At 37.2% G+C, this 23,029-nt stretch overlaps 1 protein-coding gene across 3 annotated transcripts in view; it reads right to left on the bottom strand.

Annotated features, from left to right (window-relative positions):
- Positions 1-112: 112 nt before the first annotated feature.
- The window catches only part of lamb2 (laminin, beta 2 (laminin S)), a 43,980-nt gene continuing 21,063 nt past the window's right edge, over positions 113-23,029 (bottom strand). For all 3 annotated transcript variants that reach the window (XM_067446406.1, XM_067446407.1, XM_067446405.1), the window contains 27 exons: positions 18,917-19,119; positions 17,799-17,919; positions 17,518-17,706; positions 17,258-17,437; positions 16,371-16,483; positions 15,778-15,857; positions 15,538-15,673; positions 15,004-15,162; positions 14,777-14,904; positions 14,305-14,434; positions 14,016-14,208; positions 13,785-13,928; positions 12,567-12,798; positions 12,206-12,369; positions 10,544-10,768; positions 10,063-10,280; positions 9,168-9,264; positions 8,646-9,018; positions 7,729-7,913; positions 6,326-6,567; positions 5,910-6,113; positions 5,214-5,358; positions 4,431-4,638; positions 4,205-4,346; positions 3,938-4,114; positions 3,703-3,862; positions 113-998 (listed from right to left, as the gene is read on the bottom strand). In XM_067446406.1, coding sequence (XP_067302507.1) covers positions 862-998; positions 3,703-3,862; positions 3,938-4,114; positions 4,205-4,346; positions 4,431-4,638; positions 5,214-5,358; positions 5,910-6,113; positions 6,326-6,567; positions 7,729-7,913; positions 8,646-9,018; positions 9,168-9,264; positions 10,063-10,280; positions 10,544-10,768; positions 12,206-12,369; positions 12,567-12,798; positions 13,785-13,928; positions 14,016-14,208; positions 14,305-14,434; positions 14,777-14,904; positions 15,004-15,162; positions 15,538-15,673; positions 15,778-15,857; positions 16,371-16,483; positions 17,258-17,437; positions 17,518-17,706; positions 17,799-17,919; positions 18,917-19,119 — 4,685 coding nt within the window. In that variant the 3' untranslated portion in view covers positions 113-861. The remainder of the gene's footprint in view (positions 999-3,702; positions 3,863-3,937; positions 4,115-4,204; positions 4,347-4,430; positions 4,639-5,213; positions 5,359-5,909; positions 6,114-6,325; positions 6,568-7,728; positions 7,914-8,645; positions 9,019-9,167; positions 9,265-10,062; positions 10,281-10,543; positions 10,769-12,205; positions 12,370-12,566; positions 12,799-13,784; positions 13,929-14,015; positions 14,209-14,304; positions 14,435-14,776; positions 14,905-15,003; positions 15,163-15,537; positions 15,674-15,777; positions 15,858-16,370; positions 16,484-17,257; positions 17,438-17,517; positions 17,707-17,798; positions 17,920-18,916; positions 19,120-23,029) is intronic.

Below are 23,029 nucleotides of genomic sequence, written 5' to 3'. Positions count from 1 at the left end.
GCTTTGGATAAAAGTGTCTGCTAAAAGAATAATGTAAATGCTATTTTTTGTGTTTACACATTAGGTTTTTGTTCCTCATTTATTAGAGTTAAATGTAGAGAACACACAAACAAATCAAATAGGGATTTTATTACTTTGAATTTTTAAGAGTTACAGTTGTTATTTGATACTCATAAGAACAAACATGATGTACATCAATGTACGATACACATCCAATGACTTATATGGACAACTTATTTTACTTAATTTAACAATGTCTTTGTGAATTCATTGTAACAGTAGTTTCTCTATTCAGCTATTTTCTCAAAAAGAAACTATTTTCTAGAAACTATTATTATCTAAACTATTATAGAAACTATTTTCTCAGAAGACAACAAATGTAGTGTTTCTCATTTGAAATTGAGTATTAATAAAATCCCAAGCAATACCTGTTTTAAAAGAAAAGGGGCAAGCAGAAAATCTGTACACTACAACTTCCGTGCCACGATTCAGTGTCTTTTACATTCCAGGACACTCAGTGACTTCATCATACTGTATACAGTATTTTACAATACATTTCTAATGACAAGAAAGTAGAATACCGCTCTGCCTTACAAAACACATGTGAATAGCTGCACTTAATTCAACTCTATAGTAAAAATAGGTAAGTGTAGTGTCTTTTGACCAAAGCCCTTCATTGAAACAACATTTGTTGCAGACATTGTGTCTGGTGGCAGTTTGTCATAGTCTTGTAGGTTTGTTGGAAAACAGCTTTTGCTGTAGCAGCCTGGAGACAAAAATAAAATGGTAGCTCCTTTCAAACAGTAGTGAAGTTTCAGAGACAGCAGCAGTCCAGCCGACGGGCTTCTTTCCTTTGACGGATTATTGACAGGTGTTGTAGATCTGAATCTGTTTATTGATAGCATTCAGGATCGCCTTCATTTTATCTTCTAGGCCATCCAGCTGCCTGGCTTTGCCTTCCAATACCTTCTGGTTTTCCTCATAGTCCTTTTCAAGCTCTGTGGATACAAAACAACAAAACCAGGTTAAATTCAAGAAAATGGTACAAGATCAATATTACTTTTTGCCACAAGAGGGCATATATATGTATATATACCGTATTTATACAGTACAGGGCACTGCAAAATATCATGTCACTGTTTGGATTTTACTAAGCAATGCTTATGAGTCAATGATGAGATCATTATTGCAGTGATATAATTAGCATGTTATGTTTGGCAGCAGTTCTTCTAATTGATGGAGTGTGTAGCTTTTCATTTCTTTAACAACCATTTAGGAAGACACATCATGACCATATTCCAGGCTGAAAATGTCAAGATTCATCTGGCTCAAACTGTGAAAGAATGGTTGAGAAAGAGCATGAAGAATAATTTTCACACATGGATTGGCACCTCTGAAGTCCACAACTTAAATTTATTGAAAGTCAACTTTACAGAGTGCTTGACTCTTGAATTGTTTATAAAAGATCTTGACCAAAAATGAATGCACCTCTTGATGGAAATAAATGTTGTGATTAGGGTTGCCACCTTCAGAAAAAGAAAATCAAAGACACTCAAAATATGTGTACTGTACCACACAGTGTGTTATTTCAGTATCTGCAGTTAAGTATTTTTTGTATAAAAGTTTCTCAGACATAATTTGACATAAACATGTGTTTTGCTTAACCTATTTATGTTTAATTTAATTCTAAGATCACTTGTAATATCATTTTAAAAAAAGTCACATTAAACACAAATCACTGTTTCAAACAAATATTTCTCAGCAAATTACATCAGTATTTATTCCCTCAGGTAGATTGCATGTTTTCTGTGGTTGGAACAATAATCATGTTTTCTGCATTCGCAAAAACTGATTTGACTAAATCAAAACACGGACAGTGAAAGGGATTTACTGCTAGTGGGAGCGACCAGAACGATTAATTAGCTATTCATCATTTACATGCATACTTTTTTGTCATTCTGATTAAAATAATTCTGACTGAAAGATTCAGTGGACTGTTTACATGAGACGTTATCTAAACCGATCTGGGGTTTACATGTGCTGACTTTCAATCGCAATCATCACAGAGCAGTTTGTCTGCCGCATCAGAAATGTCGACTCTGTCCTCTCCAGCAGCGGAAATGTGTTCACGGATACCATAGCAACTCTCAACGGCCACCAGGACTTATACAGTTTTATAAAAGCTATTTATTTGTTGTAAAGTATAATCATCATCTCAGAAAAAAAAAAATTCTACTGTCAAGCGCCGTTGAAGTAAAAGTGCCTGGGACAAACGCTGTCAAGATGAGAGGATGTAGCTAGGCTATGTCTGTGTCATTATGCTAACATTATCTTAATAACTTCTTAAAAAATAAAAAGTTTACCCCTCAGAAAAATTAACTTTCCTCTTAATATTATAGCCTGTGAGCGCGGCGCGCGGTCAGTGGTGAAGGTGTGAGCTGTGTATCACGTCATGTAAGGACGCACACTGAAAAGTAATCGGGTCAGGTCGTTGATATGGTGAAATTTTTCGTTTGATCGGTTCATGAAAAGGTTTATCCCACCCCTCTCAAACCGATTACAATTCCATTTGGTTTGGGCATTTTTATTCCGATTGAGGTGTTTATATGGAGCATTTTCATTCGGATTGGACTTTTAAACCAGTTACAGTGCTCCATGTAAACGCATCTATTGTCAATTTAGTGTTTATTATTCTTATGCAACAGTCTTTTCTTTTTTGCAGGTTTATCAATGTTTGCCAGTTAATCTGTATTGCTACATGCCAAATCGACTGAACAGTTTCACACATTGTTCTAATTTTTTTTGTGGAGGAATTGGTGCTTTTAGGCACCTTTAACGTATACTGACGCACATGAGGGGGGCTGTGATTGGATGACAACAGTGTCTGTGATCATTCTCAAGTGTCGATCATTCAGCAAAGTGTCGTTGCTGTTTTATCAGTTATCAGTTTTTTTTTTACTTCAAACCAAACGAGACAGGAATGGTTAAACTTTGGAGCGGTAAGGTGTCTGATGACTTTTGTTATGAATCAATAACCTAATTATCACTGTGTATGGTTAAGTGTTTACAATGCACTTCTGGTAGCCTATGTTTGCACTGGAATTTAGCCTGAATTACCGGTATTTGTTGTTAATGTTCTGTATGCATACCATAATGTTATGGTAACTGTACGTTTTCAATAAATGAACCTAGTATTTTATAGGTTGAAATAGACGCAAAATCTCATTTTTATTCATTCTATTGGTAGTTTAATTTGCTCAAATAGAAAATACAGTTGGCAACCCCTGTTATTTCCATCAATTTTTGGCTTACAAATTTCCCCCGTGAGTTATTCAGAATTCCTCCATCCTCCATTTGTCTTTGACATATAATGTATTATAAGGCACTGTTTGGAGAAATCTAGTAATTAAAGCAAAAGAGGGACAAACCAGATCATACTAAATACTGAAATTCATTAACATTTTTCAATTACATTTTTACTCAAACTGTTATGTTGATAATATGTAAATTTAAAAAAAGAAGAAAATTAGAAACAAATACAAATCCAAAGTATTTCCACTACTGGTCTCAGACATTTCTGACAAAAATGAACTTCCAAATTCATAAAATATTAAGGGAATTAAATTATTTTTTTAGGATTTATTTCATTGAACGGTAAGAATAGGTTTCCTCCAGTTATCTGTGCGCCTCCCACACACTTACCTGCCAGCCGCTGCAGTTTATCCTGGGCATCCTTTAGCAGCTCCTTCGCTTCATCTCTCAGGCGCTCTGCTTTCTGCTTGGCGTCCTGCATTGTCTTCGCTTTACTGTCCATCAGACCCTGAACAGTACGGTACTTATCGGACAGCTCACCGTCCAGGATCTAAAACAGATGATAAGGTCACTAAATTCTGGTAAACAAAACACTCTATGACAAACAGCAAACTGCCGCACACACTTCTTTAGCTTCATTGGCCTTGTCCCGGGCCATGGTGGCAGTCTCCTCTGCCCGTGCTGCATCCAGGCTGTTGTTGGCACGTTTGGTTTTTAAGACCTCTATTTGACGTCCCAGATCTCCCAGCCTGTCCATAGCATCATTAAGATCTCTCTCACGAGCTGAGGTCTCTGATTGGATCTTTAGAAAGATTGCAAGAATCCTTGTTGTCAAAACCGATCAGTTTAGAACCATAAAAATGAATGTTAACCCACATTAAGTTTGTTTTACCTGTGCCAGCTGGTTCTGAGTTAAGCCAATGTCATTTCTAGCTTTCTGAATGGCCTTCTCGGCAGCTGCCTGGGCCCTGTTGGCATCATTCAGGGCCTTTTTCACACTCTCAGCTGTGCCCTTCACTCCCTCTGCCTTATTCCTATAGTAAAAGAATATGGATTGCATTCACATTTAAAAAAGTAATATACAAAAACAAAAAACAACCATATGTGCAGATACTCACCTGGCTTTCTTGGCATCCAGCAGCAGCTGCTCTGCTTTGCGAACGTCATTCTGGGTCTGCTCAAGTATGGCGTCCACATTGGACAGACTCTTGACACGGTCTTTAATCTCGTCTGCGAGGTGATGAATCTGCTTGGGAGAAGCAGGGATAGACAGCTCCAGCACCCGATTGGCCACTGCCTCAATGCTGTCAGGATCAGCCCCCTCCTCTGCAAATATTCAGCATGTAGACAGTGACCATTAAATGGTTAAAGTTTTCAGACAAGTATGGGATAGTACTGAACCTCGGGTTGAGCTCAAAATAATTCAAAGAAAGAATTGTAAGTTAGGATTCTATGAAAAGAAATTTAACAATTAAAGAGAAAATATATATGAAAATGTGTGGAATGTTTAATACTAGTATTAAGTGCAATCTACAGTAATTGCTCTGTTTTATGCATTTTACTTTCTTATTAGTTTATTTCTGTGATATATATATATATATATATATATATATAAATAATTTCTTACAATTTAATTAGTAAGTAAAATTCAGCAGTCTCTTTGGATAATTTGTAAAACTGGTAAGAAGAAAAAAAGGAGAGCTAAAATATAATATTTTTAAAAACTACTCAGAAGTACACTATTAAGTGCAAAGTAGAATACGATGCAAAGTCTGCCATGTATTTTATGTTATTATTTTTTTGTTCATTTTATCATTGGTGTATAAATCTAATCTAATATATACTCTGTATAATATTTTATAATCTATAATCTTTTAATAATATAATCATTAAAAACTCACGCATGAGGAATTCCCGAATTTGTTTGATGAGGTCCCTCAGGTCTTTGTTAGAATGATCCACCTTGTTCTTGGTATCGCTAGCTTTTTCCAAAGCTGCCTGGGCTCTATCCTTAGCCTCTTGAGCCTTGGTCTTAGCATCTGCCACCTTAATAAAGCCATCATGACAACATAAGATGCAGAGAAAAGGCTGAACACGTTCTGGAAAATGTTAAAAGGTTAGTTCATCCAAAAATGAAATTTGTCATTAATGACTCACCCCAATGTCTTTCCACACCCGTAAGACCTCCGTTCGTCTTCGGAACACAGTTTAAGATATTTTATATTTAGTCAGAGAGTCTAAGTGTATACACACTATACTGTCCGTGTCCAGAAAGGGAATAAAAACATCATAAAAGTAGTCCATATGTGACATTTGTTAGTTAATTAGAATCTATTGAAGCATCGAAAATACATTTTGGTCCAAAAATAACAAAAACTACGACTTTATTCAGCATTGTCCTCTCTGACTAAATATAAAATATCTTAAACTGTTTTCCGAAGATGAACGGAAGTCTTACAGGTGTGGAACAACATTAGGGTGAGTCATTAATCACACAACATCAATTTCATTTTTGGGTGAACTAACCCTTTAATAAAAGGAATTCTCAGCAATTAAAATGTTATAATCATGCTCATCATTGGTTAGAGTGGCTCTACCTGTTTAAAAAGCTCTTCCACCACTCCCATAGCTTTATCCAACTCTTTTTCTGCATGTTTAGATCTATCCAGGGCATTGTTGGCAACTGCAACAGCTCCATTGCAATTCAAGCCTCCACAGTGACGTTTGCCCTCATCATCACGACAGCCGGCACCACCACAAGGGCTGTCCAGACATGGAACATCACCCGGTGCTCCACATACCTACAACAATAATAAATCAAGAGCTCTAAAGTAAACCAATGTAACAATAAAAATATTATATAATATTTTAAACATTAAAATGATTTGATATATATAAACCTTTTAAAATAATATTTTTAAATGATACAAATTCTATACAAATATTTAAATTAACAATCCTATGTACTGTTATAATTAAAAATGTGAGGCGTCCATCTCAAAGAGCTGCTTACCTTTTCATTGATTTTCTTTATGTCCAGATTCTGAGCTTTTGCATTTAAGTCCGTGAGTGTACGTTTGTTGGCAGCATTTTTCCGGTTAAAGTCGTCTCTCTTTTGGGCAATAAGTCGCTCTGTTTTCTTGCGGGTGTCTGCTGATTGGCTCACTGTGCTGGGAATGTCGGTGGTTGATCTGTTGGCACGATGTTCTGCGTCACGTGACTTGTTGTACGAGGCCCGGATGCTGTCATATGCACCTGATGAAGGATACCAAATATTAAAGGTGTTATGAGCTGGCTTTTTTTTATTTTTTTATACTGTTGTCTAAGGTCAACTAATGATGTTCATGTGGTTTGTACATTCAAAAACATCCTAACTAATAAGTAATAGGCTATTTTCTACACTGGTTTTGAGGCTCTCTTCAAAACGCTGGGTTTTGATGAGCGTGACGTACTGGAAACTTGGAAGTAAATGCCCACGGCTAGGATGGAAAATATTTGCATATTTTATGATCTTCAGCTCCCCTGTCAGTTCACATTAGAGAGGAGAGATTGAGAGAGAAGCGGCAACCAGAATGATTCTCTCGATCACAGGGCTCGTAAACGTCTTTATCAAACAAACACAATGATTTATTTATTTTTCATCCACCCGTGATTGATTGGACTATTATTTTTATATTACACATAGTCCGCGAGATCGGACGATATAAGCGTGAACCGCGCGCACACTGCCCTTCAGATGTCAACTTCGACAGCATCGACTCCGAAATTTGTTTACAAACGATTCCGCAGTGAAATGAAGTGAACAGAAAACTGTCTTCCCCACGTGAGCTGGAACTTCATTTTTTTTAAAAAGTTCAACCACTCATTCCTAATATTAGGATCCGCAGGAAGCTTATGCAGCGACTGTGTTCTTCAACAACCAGGAATAGCTCAATATATTGCTATCTTGTTTAATGTTGTTGACCAGCTAGCACGAGCCCTCCATGAGTCGGTGGGCAAGGATACTGGATTAGACCCACTGAAGAGGCGGTGTTTCGTCGCGCACTGACATCAGTATGAAGCACAGGAATGTTTGCTGAGCCCGGTGTCTATAAAAGATGTTCTTTGACTAACAAGGAAGTTTTCATCTCTGAAACTTAGAGAATATTCTTATATTACCATGACCTTTTATATATCAAAAGCTCAAGGGAAAGTTGATTTCTCAATTCATCACCCCTTTAAAAATCCTTTTCCAATAACATAGATTAGTCAATGTATTAATCTGTAGAAGATAATAATAAATACATGCCACTTGTTTTGATATTTTGTTATACAATTCAAAGATGTTTAAACATCTGTAAGTGTGGCCTAAAAGAAAACTTTTCGGGGCCACTGTAAGTGCATTTTAGGTACAGTAAGACAGCATCAGTGACTAACCCAAAAAGTTGGAGTTCTTGAGGATGTCAAGCTGACGGTTAAGCTGATCTGAGTTAAGGTTGAGCTCTTTGGCTTCTCTCTCCAGGGTACTTAATGCATTACTGGCCTCATAGTTACTGTCCTGCACAGCGGTCAGGTCTCCCTCCTGCTGGTTCAGTGTGTCCGTGGTCTCACCAATCTGAGCTCTGGGAAAGGAAAATAAAAAGAGAGCAGATGAACTGACCAAACTGATCGCCATCAATGATGCAAAAAATGAGAAAATTGCTAAAATATTAAATTATTTTATGTGAAAGTATGTCAAATGTATCACCATGTCAAATTTGTACTCATTTACAAGTCAAATTATTTGAAACAACAACAAAAAAACTTAAATAATTTCTAAAATTAATTATAAACATAAGTGTTTAACAGTTAAAAAAAATCTTAGATGTTGATATCAACTGATACAATCAAAAGACATTTATAACAAAAAATAATTCAATTTAATCTAATTAATTTTTAACATAATCTAATGTAACTAAATAATTCAAATGTTAAGTAATTTTTTGCTTTACTTTTTTTTTGCTTTACTTGACTATTGTAGTAAGAAAAAGTATGCATTTTTAAATGTGCAGAATATACAGTCAAACCAATGTATTCAGACACATTTCTCATTTTCACATTTTCTTATAGTTTATTTACTAGTTAATAAAATATGACAAGAACTCATTTAAACTGCGTCAGAACAAATTCATCTTGACAATGTCAGATAACTTTGATACCAATTTAGTACAACCAATTACCAAGCAAAGCTTCATTTTGTTCAGTCTGTGGTGTAAAAGGTCGCATTAGCAATTAAAGAAAAAACACTTAACCAAAGCAGAATTTAAGGAAACACTTAGGGTCTGCAAATGTGTTTCCCTCTAACCAATCTGTACCTGAGATCCTCTATCATGCCCATCAGAGTGGTCACAGCTTCTGCGGTGGCATTGCGGGCATTAACAATGTCCCGCGCCTGCGCCAGCATGTCCTCCAACTCTTTAAATTTTCTCTCGAAGGCTCGAGTCAAGCCAGTAGTGTGGAGCTCCTTGGCTCGATCTGTGAGAGCTTTGGTTCTGGTTGCCAGATCCTGAACGATGCGGTCCCAGTCCCCAAAGCACTGGTGGCATGGCTTGCAATCAGGGAAGGTGCCAGAGAAGCCACGGGCACATTGATCACAGCGAACGCCTGACACTCCCTGCTGGCACTCGCAATGACCAGTCACACGGTTGCATTGAGGCGACTCGATGCCACGGGGGTCACAGTCACATGCTGTGGGAGGAGAAGTAACCAAATCGATCAGATTTATGAATAATTGTGAATAAAAATGACTTGATGATGAAAGGTGTTGCAATGTGTTAGTATTATAGATCATATGGATACAGGCTGAATATATGAAATGCTCTAAAAGGTCATAGTACCTCGGCATAGTACTCTTGGGTCACCCCAGTGGTTCTCCTGGCAGTCTTTACAGGTTTTTCCTCCAAAGCCAACACGGCACTGGCACTGGCCTGTGAACTATATAAATTTGGGTTCAAAATGTGGAATAGCTCCATTTAAAACTTGCTAGGAGTCTAGCAACTTGGAATGCAAGATAAATATTGTACCATATCAGTAATCAGAGATTTTTTTTATTTATTGGTATGGATATTTAATTGCGCATAGTCATTACTTTTACATACAACTATTACTTAAAGTTAACACTGTTTAATAATAAAGTCATCTTTGAAATGTTGAAAATGAATATCCATTATTATACTGTACATTATAATGCTGTGATCCCTCATTTCACTTGGCATTAAAAACTATTGAGTTTAGTTTTTTGTTTTATTTTTCATATTTAGACAAAATTATATAGAAATGCAATATTCTCCATAAATAATTAATATTAGTTTATCGGCCATAACAGACAATGACTACAGAAGCCTTTGCCAACTGGTTGCCTTTCAGTAAGTCAAACTACTGGCCAAACCATGTCATGTAATTAATATTCATGAGCCTATTTTAATATTAAAAATGTTATATGTTTGTTTATCTATATAAATATTTCTTATCATCAATTTTTTAAAACAGTCATGCTGCTTAATATTATTGTAAAAACAATAATACTTTTTTCAGAATTCTTTGAGTTCAACAGAACAGCATTTATTAGAAACAGAAACATTTTGTAACAATTTTTTTTTTGTAACAAAGTCTTTACTGGCACTTTTGCTCAATTGAATGCATCCTTGCGGAACTTAAGCGTTCAAAAATCCTACTGACCCAAAAACCTTTGAACTGTATTGAGTGTGTGCTGTATTTGTGAGTCAAGGGTACCTCATTACAGGCAGATGTGTAGGCATTGTTAGGGTCACAGCCACAGGGCTCACAGCCCCGCCCACTTGCCAGGTTCCAGTAGTTTGGAGCGCAGTGATCACAGGTTTGTCCAATAACATGAGGCAGACACTGACACTGTCCTGTGGCACGCTGGCACACGCAGTCATCTCGAGACAGACATTGACTGCGCTCCGTGCCCAAAAAGTTGCAGGTGCACTCTGGGTAAATTAAAGTGTTGATATGCTTCTTATTGTTATTACACTCTAAAAAATGCTGGGTTAAAAACAACCCAAGTTGGGTTGAAAATGCACCAACCCAACAATTGGGTTGTTTTAACCCAATGGTTGAGTTGTTTTAACCCAGTGGTTGGGTTAAATGTTGCTTAAGACAACCCAATTGCTGGGTGTTTTTAACCCAGCATTTTTTAGAGTGTAGTGCACTATAATGTTAAAAAAGTAATTTGAGACCCAGGTAAACTCACTCCGGCAGTTGCGGCGGGAAGCATCTCCATAGTATCCACTTTTGCACACGCTGCAGTCAGATCCTTCAGTGTTGTACAGGCACTTAAGACACTGGCCAGTACGCTTGTCACATGATTCTGGATCTGATAGGTCAATGTTGTTACTGCAACGACAAGGTTGGCATTGCCCACCAGGCTTAGAGGGGTCACCGTAATAACCAGGAGCACATTCTTCACAACGTGGACCTGGTTGATGAAGAAAGCAAGAGAAAGCAAGTTGCATAAAGATAGTTTTAAAATGACAGCATTTTTTAAAATTGCTCTAAAATGTGTCACAAACTAAAACCAAAACTCCACAGTCATCATGGGTTACAGTTTTTTTCATAACCTGTACAATATATAATATAGTATTTCTTAGTACGAAAGTAATGTAAGCAATATTAGGTTCACATATCTGAAGGAAAAATAGTTAAACCATGTAGAAACTAACTTAAGAACAGTTTTTGGTGGCTTAGTGTTAAAATAACTGTAATCAGGGGATTGTATTAAATTATTAAGGAAGTTATTAATTAAATACATTTTTAAGGGATGGATGTGCACATATACAAAATCGTCATGTATAGCTCTACTTAGAATAATTTATGAATTTTTTCATATAAAGTTATGAAAATGTCTATTTTACATTTTAATCTGTCAAATCATAATATACTGCTGTCTGAATACTACTGTAATTATCTCCTGTAGAGTGACGAGGTACAAAGCATCAGAGTGAAAATGATTATTTAAAAAAAAAAAAAGGATTTTTGAAACACTTTAAAGCTCATTCAGCTTAGCTGTAATATTATTTCTGTCTAAACAGGATGCCCTCATTCATGTATATGTATTCACTCTGTTGCCATGTTCAAATTTCTTTGAGCCAAGTACTATGTGGTAGAGACACGCCTGCTTCTCTGGCTCAAAAGCTGGCAAAGCTTTTAAAAATTATTTAAACAAATACTATAACTTAATTAATTTTATATTGCTACAAAAAAATTAACCTGCGAATTTAAATGATCCATCCATAAAAATTGGTTCATTGAACTGAGCTGGACTTCCCATTGCTTAATATGAGAAAGAGATTTTAGGTAAGCGTTTTTTTTTTTTTATTAATACTATTTAATTTTGATCAACTGTAAAACTAAGCACTGGTTACTCTGCAACGCTGCTCAGTCACAAATGCTTAAATTTGCTCGAGTGGGTCAAACTGCACTTGGTGCAGTTTCACATGGTTCTGCAAATGAACATGCAAGGTGTGAAGTGCGTGAGCCATGTGCTATAGGGAGGGGCGGGAGGGCTGAGGAGCTCCATGGTTACTCACGCTTGAGGACTGCCCCTGCAGAGCGCTTTACAATCCCTGTGTCCAGTTGAGGGGGGACAGGAGATGATCACTGATCACTGTAGGTCTGATCAGACTGACAGTGCCCTCTGATTATGACATTTTCTGCATCCTCTGCAGGTGCAGATGGACTCAGGGTGTTAAAGGGCAAAAAAGCCCTGTTCAAGCACTTAATAATTTGGCTAGTGATAAAAGAACTACATTCTCCTGTTGCATGTATGCAAGAGATACAACTGCACATGCCCCAGACCTTGTCTTTATTAATTTTATTCTATCCATCTCCTGAAACAAAGAAAGGTTAAATATACCTGTGTAACCCTGGTTACAGTTGCAGACCATCTGTTGGTTGCTGTTGTCTTGATAACATGAGGCGGCAAAGTGACGTCCGCTGTTAGGGCCTTCAGGACAGGGGCAGGGTCGACATTGATTTCCTAAACCAAGGGCCGGGTTTCCAAAATAACCATTAGCACACCTGTAACAGGAGGGATTTATTACATTAGCTTGGGAAGAGAAACAGTGAAGAAAAATCAACCCTTTTCATTGTATGCCTGAAAGCTTTAAATAACCCTGGTGTTTTCTCAAATATTTAAGTGCCCTTTAATGTTAGCAATTATCAGATCAACTATACATCTTAAAGTATAAAAAAAGCCTGCTTTATTACTTTACTACCTTTCACATCGGTCCCCTGCTGTATTGCTTTTGCAGTTGAGACAAGCTCCAGTCCTCTGGTGGCACTCGTCAGCATGGCCGTTACACTGGCAAGACCTGCAGTTCGGGAAACCCCAGTGTCCACCCTGACAACCATCACAGCGCTGACCAAATGCACCAGGCCGGCATGGACACTGTCCTGTGTACTGGTCACAGAAACGGCTCTGAGAGCCCTCCAAACTACATTCACAAACTAAAGAAAAATGAATGAATAAATGTATTAATTAATAAAGCAAGGAATTAATGAATGAAACAACAAACAAACAAAGAAAAACATAAATGAAGTAAAATTAAAATTAAATAAATGAAAAAAAAAGATAAAACAAACAGCAACAACAAAAAAATAAAAAATAAATTTAAAAGAGAAAAAGCAAACAAACAAAAACACATAAATAAAAATAATGAAATGAATAAAACAAACACCAAACAAGCAGCAACAACAAAAGCAAAATAAATAAAAACAATAAATAGAAACAAAAAGAAATAACAAATAAAAGCAACAAATAATCTAAACAGCTACAATAAAAACAAAACAAAAACATTAAAAAATTAAAGTGAAAACAAAAAGCAAGCAACAACAAAAGTAAAATAAACAAAAAACTAAATAAGAAAACTACAACAGCAAAAAAAAAAAAAAAAAAAAAAAAAACAGCAATAGAAAGAAAGAAAAACAAATGAAAAGTTATTTTTTATTTTTATTGATGTACACTACTGGTCAAATGTTTTAAATTCGGTAAGATTTTTAATGTTTTTGAAAGACTTCTGTTCACCAAGAATGCATTTATTTGATCCAAAATACAGCAAAAACAGTATTATTGTGAAGCATTTTTTAAATGAAAAAAAAACAAAACTTTTCAATATTGATAATTATAAGAAATGTTTCTTGAGCACCAAATCAGCATATTAGAATGTGACACTGAATAATGGAGTAATGATGCTGAAAATGCAGTGTTTGCCATCATAGGAATAAACTGCATTTTAAAATATATTCAAATAGAAAATGTTTATTTTAAACTGTGAAAATATTTCACAATATTACTTTTTTTTAATGTATTTTGGATCAAATAAATGCATTCTTGGTGAGCAGAAGAGACTTCTTTTAAAAACATTACATCTTACCAGTCATTTGAACAGTAGTGTACCAGAGCAGGGAAAAGGGTTTTAGAATATGTCTCTTACGTTTGCACCCAGAAGGGCCAAAGCCATAAGCCCCCGGCGCACATTTATCACAGCGCCGGCCTGATATGTTGGGCCTACAGCGGCACTGACCCCCACGGACTTCACACTCTGAGCTGAGCGAACCCTGAGGATCGCACTCACAAGCTGCGGAGGAAATGTAGTTGTCTTAATTTAAAAAAAATTTAATTAAAATTTCCCATCTCAACCCATCACTTGATTGACGGCACTTACGCAGCGCGCCGTCATTAATGAGGGCAGACATGCTGGTGATGAGTTTAGCACACACTTCACTCATCTGCGGGCGGGACACACTCTTGGCAGTCTCGTGGCAGCGGTAACGCTCATAGCTCTGCTTCCGTGCAACGGAGGCAGGGTCTCCCGCGCTAAACATCTCTAGAGAAGAGTAATGAGGGAGAAGGGCAATCTAGGGAGGTGAGGGGACGAAAGGAACCAGTCAAAATGAGACAGAACATGAAGAAGATCTGATAAAAGTTGAATAAATTCACAGATTTATGCTTACAGAGTCAACCAGTACAAAGGCATTAGTTGAGGCGACAATGCTGTTCCTGTCAGCATAACGGATGAACTCCACACGCAGTTTGTAACTCACTCCTCTCTCCAAACACACCGACTGAGGCAGAACCACAAACCTGCAGCAGTGCAGCAGAAATACAATAAGCAAAAATTACTTTCTGGAAAGATTCTGGAATACAGAAGTGAAGAAAATCATGAGCCTACTTGAAAAAAACTAATAAAATGCTCTCATAATTTTCTCACCCTCGTGTCCCCCCATACCTATATAACTTCTTCTGAACCAAAAACATTTTGAAAAATGTCTCCATGAAAGTCCTATGCTGTTTTGAACTCCACTGACTTTCATTATATAGACAAAGACAGTTGAAACAAACTTCAAATTGTGGGTGAGTAAATAATGACAATTTTTTTTTTTGGTGAACTGTCCCTTTAAACATTCATACATGTGTTCCACAGACCTGGCACCAGAGGGGAGCGATACGGTTAGCAGATCATCTGCAGGAATGGTGTTTCCACATGGACTGCTGGTAGGTATGGGGCCTGGTCTAATCACCATCACACGGACCTCCTCCCAGTCCCGTGGCATCTTTAAAAACACATAAACACATATAGGTATACCTATAACACACTTCTTATACCTATGAAGCCAATGAGGGGACATATAATGTCTAAGTGCACCGTTTACCTGAAGCTCATAGCGAATGAGGATGTCATATTCCATAGAATATGGAATGTTATTAATGGCGAACTCCAGCGTACCACCTTCAGGAGCCCGTGCAAACCCAGTGCCTGTGCACAAGACGGGACGGCCCGGCTGGTACTCTCTCTCCTCAAATGCAGAGCCCTAGCAAATATAAAATGTTAAATATAATCTTTAGAAAATCTACAACATACATTTTTCATACTGTACATTATAATGTTAAGAGTCACTTTGACTTTAGTTTTAGTGTTTTACGTTTAATTTATTTAGACAAAATATTGGGGAATTATTATTTATTTATAACATTTTTATATTTTTTATAATATTTCATACTTATATTTTAATATTTATTCATATTAACTAATTATTGATATTGGACAGAATTTTTATGCAAGCACCTTAGCCCAATAAATATTTGATTGTAATATATTTACAAGATATATATATTATTTTCCTTTAGCCATAATACAGTTAAAAACAAACCACCTTGAGGTTTATTTTTCCCAGTTCTGTACTTACTTGACCGAGTTTGGCATTTTCAGCCTCATAGATGAAGTGGTCGAGGGCCATGAAGAAATATCCAGACTCCACCTGGCTACACTGCCGTCCAATCATGTGACTCCGACAGTGACACTGCCCTGTTTCCATTGAGCACCTGAATGACACAAAGAACATAATTACTATGTCAATTAAATATTTGATATTAGTTATTTAAAAACTGCCAAAAGCCTGATTCCTCATAAACTGAACAATACTGACTGGTTATCTGTAGCTCCACCCACATCACAGTCACACCCTCTGCATCCATTGGCATCATGACTCAGGGCCCAGTGCTCAGACTGAAGAAGAAGCACAAAAAACACACACAGGTGTTATATATTCTAATAAAAACAATAGTATGACTACGGGTACAATAAAAAACACTGTGACAGAACCATGGTGTGCTGATGAAACGGCGTGATACTTTGATACCATGCCATGGTAACAAATTACCATATCCACCAAACACCATTTTAAAAATAGTAAAGAATTGCTATGGTGCATATCCAAAAATTATATGACATCACTTTAATACTAAAGGCATTTATTGCAGGTGTAATTTCAGGATACAGTTCTTCCTTTCATTCCATTTTAAGCCACTTGTAAACCTACACCATCTGCCATAAGCCCCTGGGCTAAATGCAGACATTGTTGAGCAAACATTCTCAGTTCAAGTTCCCACCCAGTAGAGAAGATACAAGGTACCAGTAAAAGCATGCAGTCCTTACTGGTAAATGATAACCCAAATGTTCTCAGAGAGGTGATGGGGAATAAACTACTAAAAAGCAAGCTTGTTTTTCAGCTCTACTTACCAGACATTGGTTGCAGCTGTGTCCAGTGACCAGGCGTTTACAGAAGCAGTCTCCACTAACAGGGTCACACTGGGAGCTACCGGACACTGTACCTCTAGGATCACATTTACATGCTAATGCAGACCAGAGAGAGAAAGAGAATGACTGTGAATAAAGAGTAAAATATAACAGATAAATGCGAAAAGTTTTTCCTTTCAATCTTTGGCCAAAAAAAAAAATGCTCTGAAATACCAATGTGTCTAATGAAAATATACTAGGGTTCTAACATTTTGGGTCAGTAAGATTTAAAGAAATTAAAACTTTTAAAAAGCAAGGATGCATTAAACTGATTAAAATTGGCAGTGAAGACATTTATAATGTTACATTTTTAATAAATGCTGTTAATTTAAACGTTCTATTCATCAAAAATCCTGAAAAACAATGTATTCCGGTTTCTACAAAAATATTTAAATAAATATTTCTCAAAATATAACAGTTTACATTTTTGATCAAATAAATGCAGCCTTGGCAAACATAAGAGACTTTTTTTAAAACATTACATTTTGTACAGTAGTGTTGTTATATTGTCTATATATATATCTTAGATATTTAGTTGTTCATGTTCATTCAATCTATGTTTACAGCTAAATTAAAGTTTATCTTTAAAACACAAATCCTTTAATAATACTATTAAATGTAATCTTAAGCAAATCTCAAAATGTATTTACATTTTTCATACTGTATAATTTTGTGACGCTTTTGTCACTTGTAGCATTTAAAATGATTTTTAGTGTAGTGTTTTATTTTTCGTTTATTTTGACACAACAGTAACATTTTTTTATATCAGCCATGTATGGGTTATACCATGAAATATAATTATCAGCTGTTTGGTCTCGGCTTGTACTTACGCTGGCAGCCACGAGGGTCGCTAGCACTGAGCCCAAAGAAACCAGCCTTGCATTTATCACAGCGCGAGCCTTCAACGTTGTCTTTACAACGACACTGCCCAGCAATCATACGCAAAGAGGGGTCATCATGCCCGTCACAAATGCCACCATTCAGAGAACCATCTGGGTCACAGTCGCAGGCTGCCAGAGAGAACAGACATAAGAAACCGTACAGAGTATAATGCATAAACTTATATGTTTAGCATTTATCTCACACTTACCTACACAGACCCCCGGGTCTCTGATGTCTCTAGTTGGATCCTGATAGTAAAAAGGTTTACAGGTCTCACAGTTGCGGCCCATGGTGTTGTGGAGACAGTCATCACACACACCTCCACTGACGTTCCCCATAGCCAGATACACCGCCATGTCAAAATGACACTTGTTGGAGTGACCGTTACAGTTGCATTCTGGGAAAAAGAAGAAAGTGTTAACTGTGGTATCAGAAATCTATGTCTGTATGCACGGTATGAGCAATATTATTCTGGTTATTGATAATTACTCTTGCAGGCGTTAGTGTTTCGGCCCTCAGCTGGTCTCCAGGGCAGGTCATTATAGAAGTCATCACACTTTTCACAGTTCAGTCCATTCGTGTTGTGTTTGCACACACACCTCCCATGTACCTAGAGATGGAAATGCCAAACTTTAGCTTATCTTGTGTATTAACCTCTCTGGCAACTTAATGTTTGTCTCGTTACAATTCGCCGATAATTTTGTCATATTATAGATAACAACTAAATGGTTGATATTAAAATTGTACTACTTTGCCTAAATAACCTATATATAAATCTATAAATAGAACTAAACCATTTTAAATGGTACAAGTGAATTTAGGCACGCCTCAACCAATCACCCGACTTCTCAAAACCTTTCTTTTGTCTCGTTCTCCCTTCCCCTCTCTCTGTCATCCATTCAGCCATCTTAACCATCCCCTGTTCTCTTCCCTTCCAGGGTGTATCGGGGGTCTTAATCACTCAGCCTACATTTAACTGAGAGGACGCCCCCACCCTGAGTCTCCCGGCTGCCAACATCAGATTCCCAGATCAGCCTGACTACCATCCTTTTCTCCCTTCCTCTTCATCCTTTTCCTATTCATTCCTAACTTCTTCTTCAATAAATAATTCTCCAACATTCATGGTTGTAGCGTGTTGTAAAGTTTTATTTAATTATTAGTGTTTTTAAAGATTAACTTTAAAGTCACCATAAAATAATTATTGGCTTGTTTTTTAATGGAATATTGCAGTATTTATTATAAATAATGAATCCGCACAAATCGTTATTCTTTTGAAAAATGCATGTGCCTTTGTAATCTTTAATCAAAATAACTTCCCCTCCCTCTTGCAGCTGATGATGTTTATTGGCACGAGGGGAGGACCACCTGACAATCACATGACATCACAGCAATGGCAAATCACAACCCTCTAATCAATTTTCAGATCAAGTCCCGCCCTACATTTCTTTCTTGTTTGAGAAGTTGTTTCCCTTGGATATATGTGACAATAGGAAAGAAAACACTATTGCAACTTCCATTTCCTGCCAACTTTAAGTGAGCGTTATATAGTCTAAATGTAAAAATAGGAAAAATGAGCAAGTACATCTAGCTACAGCTTGGTAACTCACCATGCCTTCAATGTCATCCCTGATGCCGTCAATAGGAGCACACTCGGAGGCGTGGCCATAGCAGAAGCAATTGCCCCTGACAACCAGCTCATACATGGCATAGTAGTATTTCTCTTTAATCTCCGGCCGTGAGTCCAGCAGATTATCACCCAGAGTGTGCAGCTTGGTGAAGTTCAGACGGAGGTTAGTGATCTTCAGCTGGTCTGCAATATGAAGACATTTGTGTTAGTGGAGGACAGAGGCCTATAAACCAAGAAGAAAGGGTAACACTTTACAATAAGGTTGTATTAGTTAACATGAACTAACCATGACCAACCCCTATGTTCAGCATTAGTTAAGCTGTTAATGGTTTGTTGATGTTAATTCACAGTGCATTAACTAATGTTAACAAGAGTTTAATAATGCATTAGTAAATGTTAAAATTAACATTAACAAAGATAAATGAATGCTTTATAAATGCAGTTCATCATTAGTTCATGTTAACTAATGTATTTAACTAATGTTAACTAATGAACCTTACTGCAAATTGTTACCGAAGAAAGATACAAATGTGTTTTTTGATGTGAGAATGGATAAAACCAAGGACTATAAAAATAACGATACAGATATAGTTCTAAAAATCATTCTCAATATTAATTAAAAAACACTGAGAGCCAATCAGAATCCATCCTAGATTAAGAGCTCAAGCATTTAAAGATACAGACAAGCACGCATAAACAGAATGATATTATCTGCTGACGTGGATGCTAAAATAGTTATATTAATAGTTATCGTTCTTAGTGTGAACAATGGATATTAGCAGGTGTACACTACTATCCAAAGGTTTGGGGTCAGTAAGATTTGTTTTGGAAGAAATGAATACTTTTATTCAGCAGGAATATCTTAAATTATTTAGACATTAATAAGGTAACAAAATATTTCTATTTCAAATAAATGAACAGTAGTGTATTAACTGTCTACATATAAAATACATTCTTAAAATGGCACCCTAATGCTAGACATTAGACATGCTTATATTTTCAGGTCATGATGCCTAAATGATGTTGTGATGTTGGGAAAACTCAAAATTGCACCAACATCTCATAAATCACACCAAATGATCATCAAACATACAATCACGAGCACCCAATTATGAAAACATTCTCCAAACGCCTGTAAAAAAAATCCCTAAACCCTGTTAACCAATGACCTCTGACCCCTTCTCCCCTGGGCCAATGGCATTCTCCTCAGTGAGAGGTCACAGTCAATTAAGCATGGAGGCCTTTAGCAGGAGTGTGGATAGAATGCGGTTACGCTTCAAAGACATTCAATGAAGTGGGACTTAGGTGATTTATAAGGAAACGAGTTAAAGGGAAAATCATGGAGTTCTAGTTTGTGTGTGTGTGTGTGTGTGTGTGTGTGTGTGTGTGTGTGTGTGTGTGTGTGTGTGTGTGTGTGTGTGTGTGTGTGTGTGTGTGTGTGTGTGTGTGTGAGAACTTGTTTATAAGACTTTGTGGGGACATAATATAAACCTGAGATCAATCAATCAACTTCATTTATATAGCGCTTTTACAATCACGATTGTGTCAAAGCAGCTTCACAGTGTCAAACATGATAATATTGCAACAAAATTAGATTTGGCTGCACAGTCGTTCTGGAGAAAACAGTGATGTTCTCAGCTTATTTTAATTTATCATATAGCGACAATGTTGCCAGATCTGTATTATAGTTTATAGAATTAATTAAAACCTAATTCATAAATTTTATTTGCATAATTAGTTGAATAAATTTGATCATAATTTTATTTGGGTGTCCCCAACTGAGCAAGTCAAGCCAAAGGCGACAGTGGCAAGGAACCAAAACTCCATCAGGGCATGATGGAGAAAAATAAACCTTGGGAGAAACCAGACTCAGTCGGTGTGTCAGTTCTCCTCTGGCCTATTAAAGGACAACTCCGGCGATTTTTTAAGTTTATCTTGATCGTTATATCTTTGTGAGTACAGTCTATATATATATATATTTTTTAAAAAGAACCAGATTGATCCTTGCAACATGGAGTTATTATAGTTACTGCCCAGAGACCCCCCTCAGCTAAAATGGCAGCTTTGGGGGCAAAACACGTAACACGTAGACACGTAAAGGGTGTCTTTGTGCCTCTTAACAGACACAGAATGCAATTAAAATGTCTGTCCAACAAGAACAGGTCCCTTACATGACAATGAGATGCGTTTAGCCACTTAGCCATTTTTTAAATTCACCTGTTTTAGCCGGCTAGTTGTATCTCGCGCTGAAGTCCCGTGGGAACACAGTGGTAGCCGGAAAAACGGCAGTTCAGTTGGTAAGAGCGGTCCTCATCGGATCAGCAGTAAAGAATCGAAAACTATTTCTCTCAGACACATTCAATACTGAGGACCGACGAGCCGATGAGCAGACCCTCTTCATAAACACAATGCTCTTCTCGACTTTCCGGCTACCGCTGAGTCCCCACGGGACTTCAGCGCGAGACACAGCTAGCTGGCTAAAACAGGTGAATTTAAACAATGGCTAAGTGGCTAAACGCATCGCATTGTCATGTAAAGGCCCTGTTCATGTTGGACAGACATTTTAATTGCATTTTGTGTCTGTTAAAGGTGCACTATGCAACTTTCCGTCCACTGGAGGGCGCCTATTCAAAACAAATGCGTAGTTTGATGACGCAAAGTGTGAGCGCAGCATCTTGGGAGATGTGGTCTTCACATCACAGCCGGTGGAAAATGCGGTTATTAACATTACTGTAGTGTAAAGCAGAGCAGGACCGAGTGTTGTGGACCTGAGCACAGCTGCTGGAGTGATTGTTAAACAAATACCCGCCTCGCGAATACCGGGACTTTTATTATGACGGGATGGGACACATCGTATTAGATACATTTAAGTGTGTTTAAAATGATGTTATGACGTTACTCTGTGCGTTCACTTGTTCACACTGCTAAGAGTAAAGTGCTCCTGCCAAATAAAAGCCGAAACCGAGGGTAGCGCAGATATGACGCGATTGACAGGCGACTCCCTCAAACGCAATGCTGAAACGTCCCAGTCCTTATTTAAAATAGCAATTTTCTCACAATTTACAAATAGTTGGAAACATCTGGGATATTGTAGGTACTCAACTGAACAATATATATAACACCGGCATAGTGGTTTTTGAATATTTTACTGCAAAAATACTACAGAGTGCACCTTTAAGAGGCACAAAGACACCCTTTATGTATATGCCCCAAAAGCTGCCGTTTTAGCTGGGGGTTCCGGTCCGGTTCATTTTTTTTTCTATAGACTGTACTCACAAAGATATAATGATCAAGATAAACTTAAAAATTCGCCGGAGTTGTCCTTTAACAGACCGTGTATGATTATTATTCTGGCAACCTTACAGAAATCATATTAGATCGGAATATTCAAAATTTCAGGGCATCATGGAAGAGACCAAGAGGTAAAAACGATATAAATACTGTTCGTTTTCTCACACAAACCGCTCGTTTCGTGTCTCAGGCCATCAATGTGTACTTACGATGGGGGATTGTTTAATTTGGACTTCTCTGTGTATGCTCTTTGAGGTGGTGACCATAGACCTGCATTATGTGAGGCACAGACAAGAACGGTTTGACCTAAAATGATCAAAATTGAAACTATTGGGGAAATAATACTCCACAAATACTACAAATACTCCATCTCGGATGCCCATGAGGTAAGCTAAAACATATCAAAATTTAATTTCAAAGTGAACTATCCCTTTAATGGAGGAAAACACGAGTAGAGCAAATGATCCTAAGAACTTACCAAAGATTCAGTGATCCATGGATAATGATATGCAGGCAGGACGTGATTTCCTGACATTTTTAGGAGCCTGATTTCGACATGATTGTTTATAACTGTCATTCATCACATTTTTTGAGTGTATCCCGCATGTATATGTGGATGGGTCAGTGTTTTGAAGCGTGTAGTGGTGGTAATATACTTTATATTCACTAAACCTGTCACTCATTCAATAAACGCAATCTCACAAAGTTCCACAGTGACGTTGGTATACAATGAAGCTCTTATTTTCACAATGTCTGCACGTACAGAGGATTGACACGCGTGTTTAACTGAACTCAGCGCCTG

Source organism: Pseudorasbora parva, chromosome 6 (assembly GCF_024679245.1).
Source record: "Pseudorasbora parva isolate DD20220531a chromosome 6, ASM2467924v1, whole genome shotgun sequence".
Classification (NCBI taxonomy): Eukaryota; Metazoa; Chordata; class Actinopteri; order Cypriniformes; family Gobionidae; genus Pseudorasbora; species Pseudorasbora parva.
Note: the sequence above shows the minus strand (reverse complement) of the source record. Positions and strands in the feature narration are given on the sequence as shown.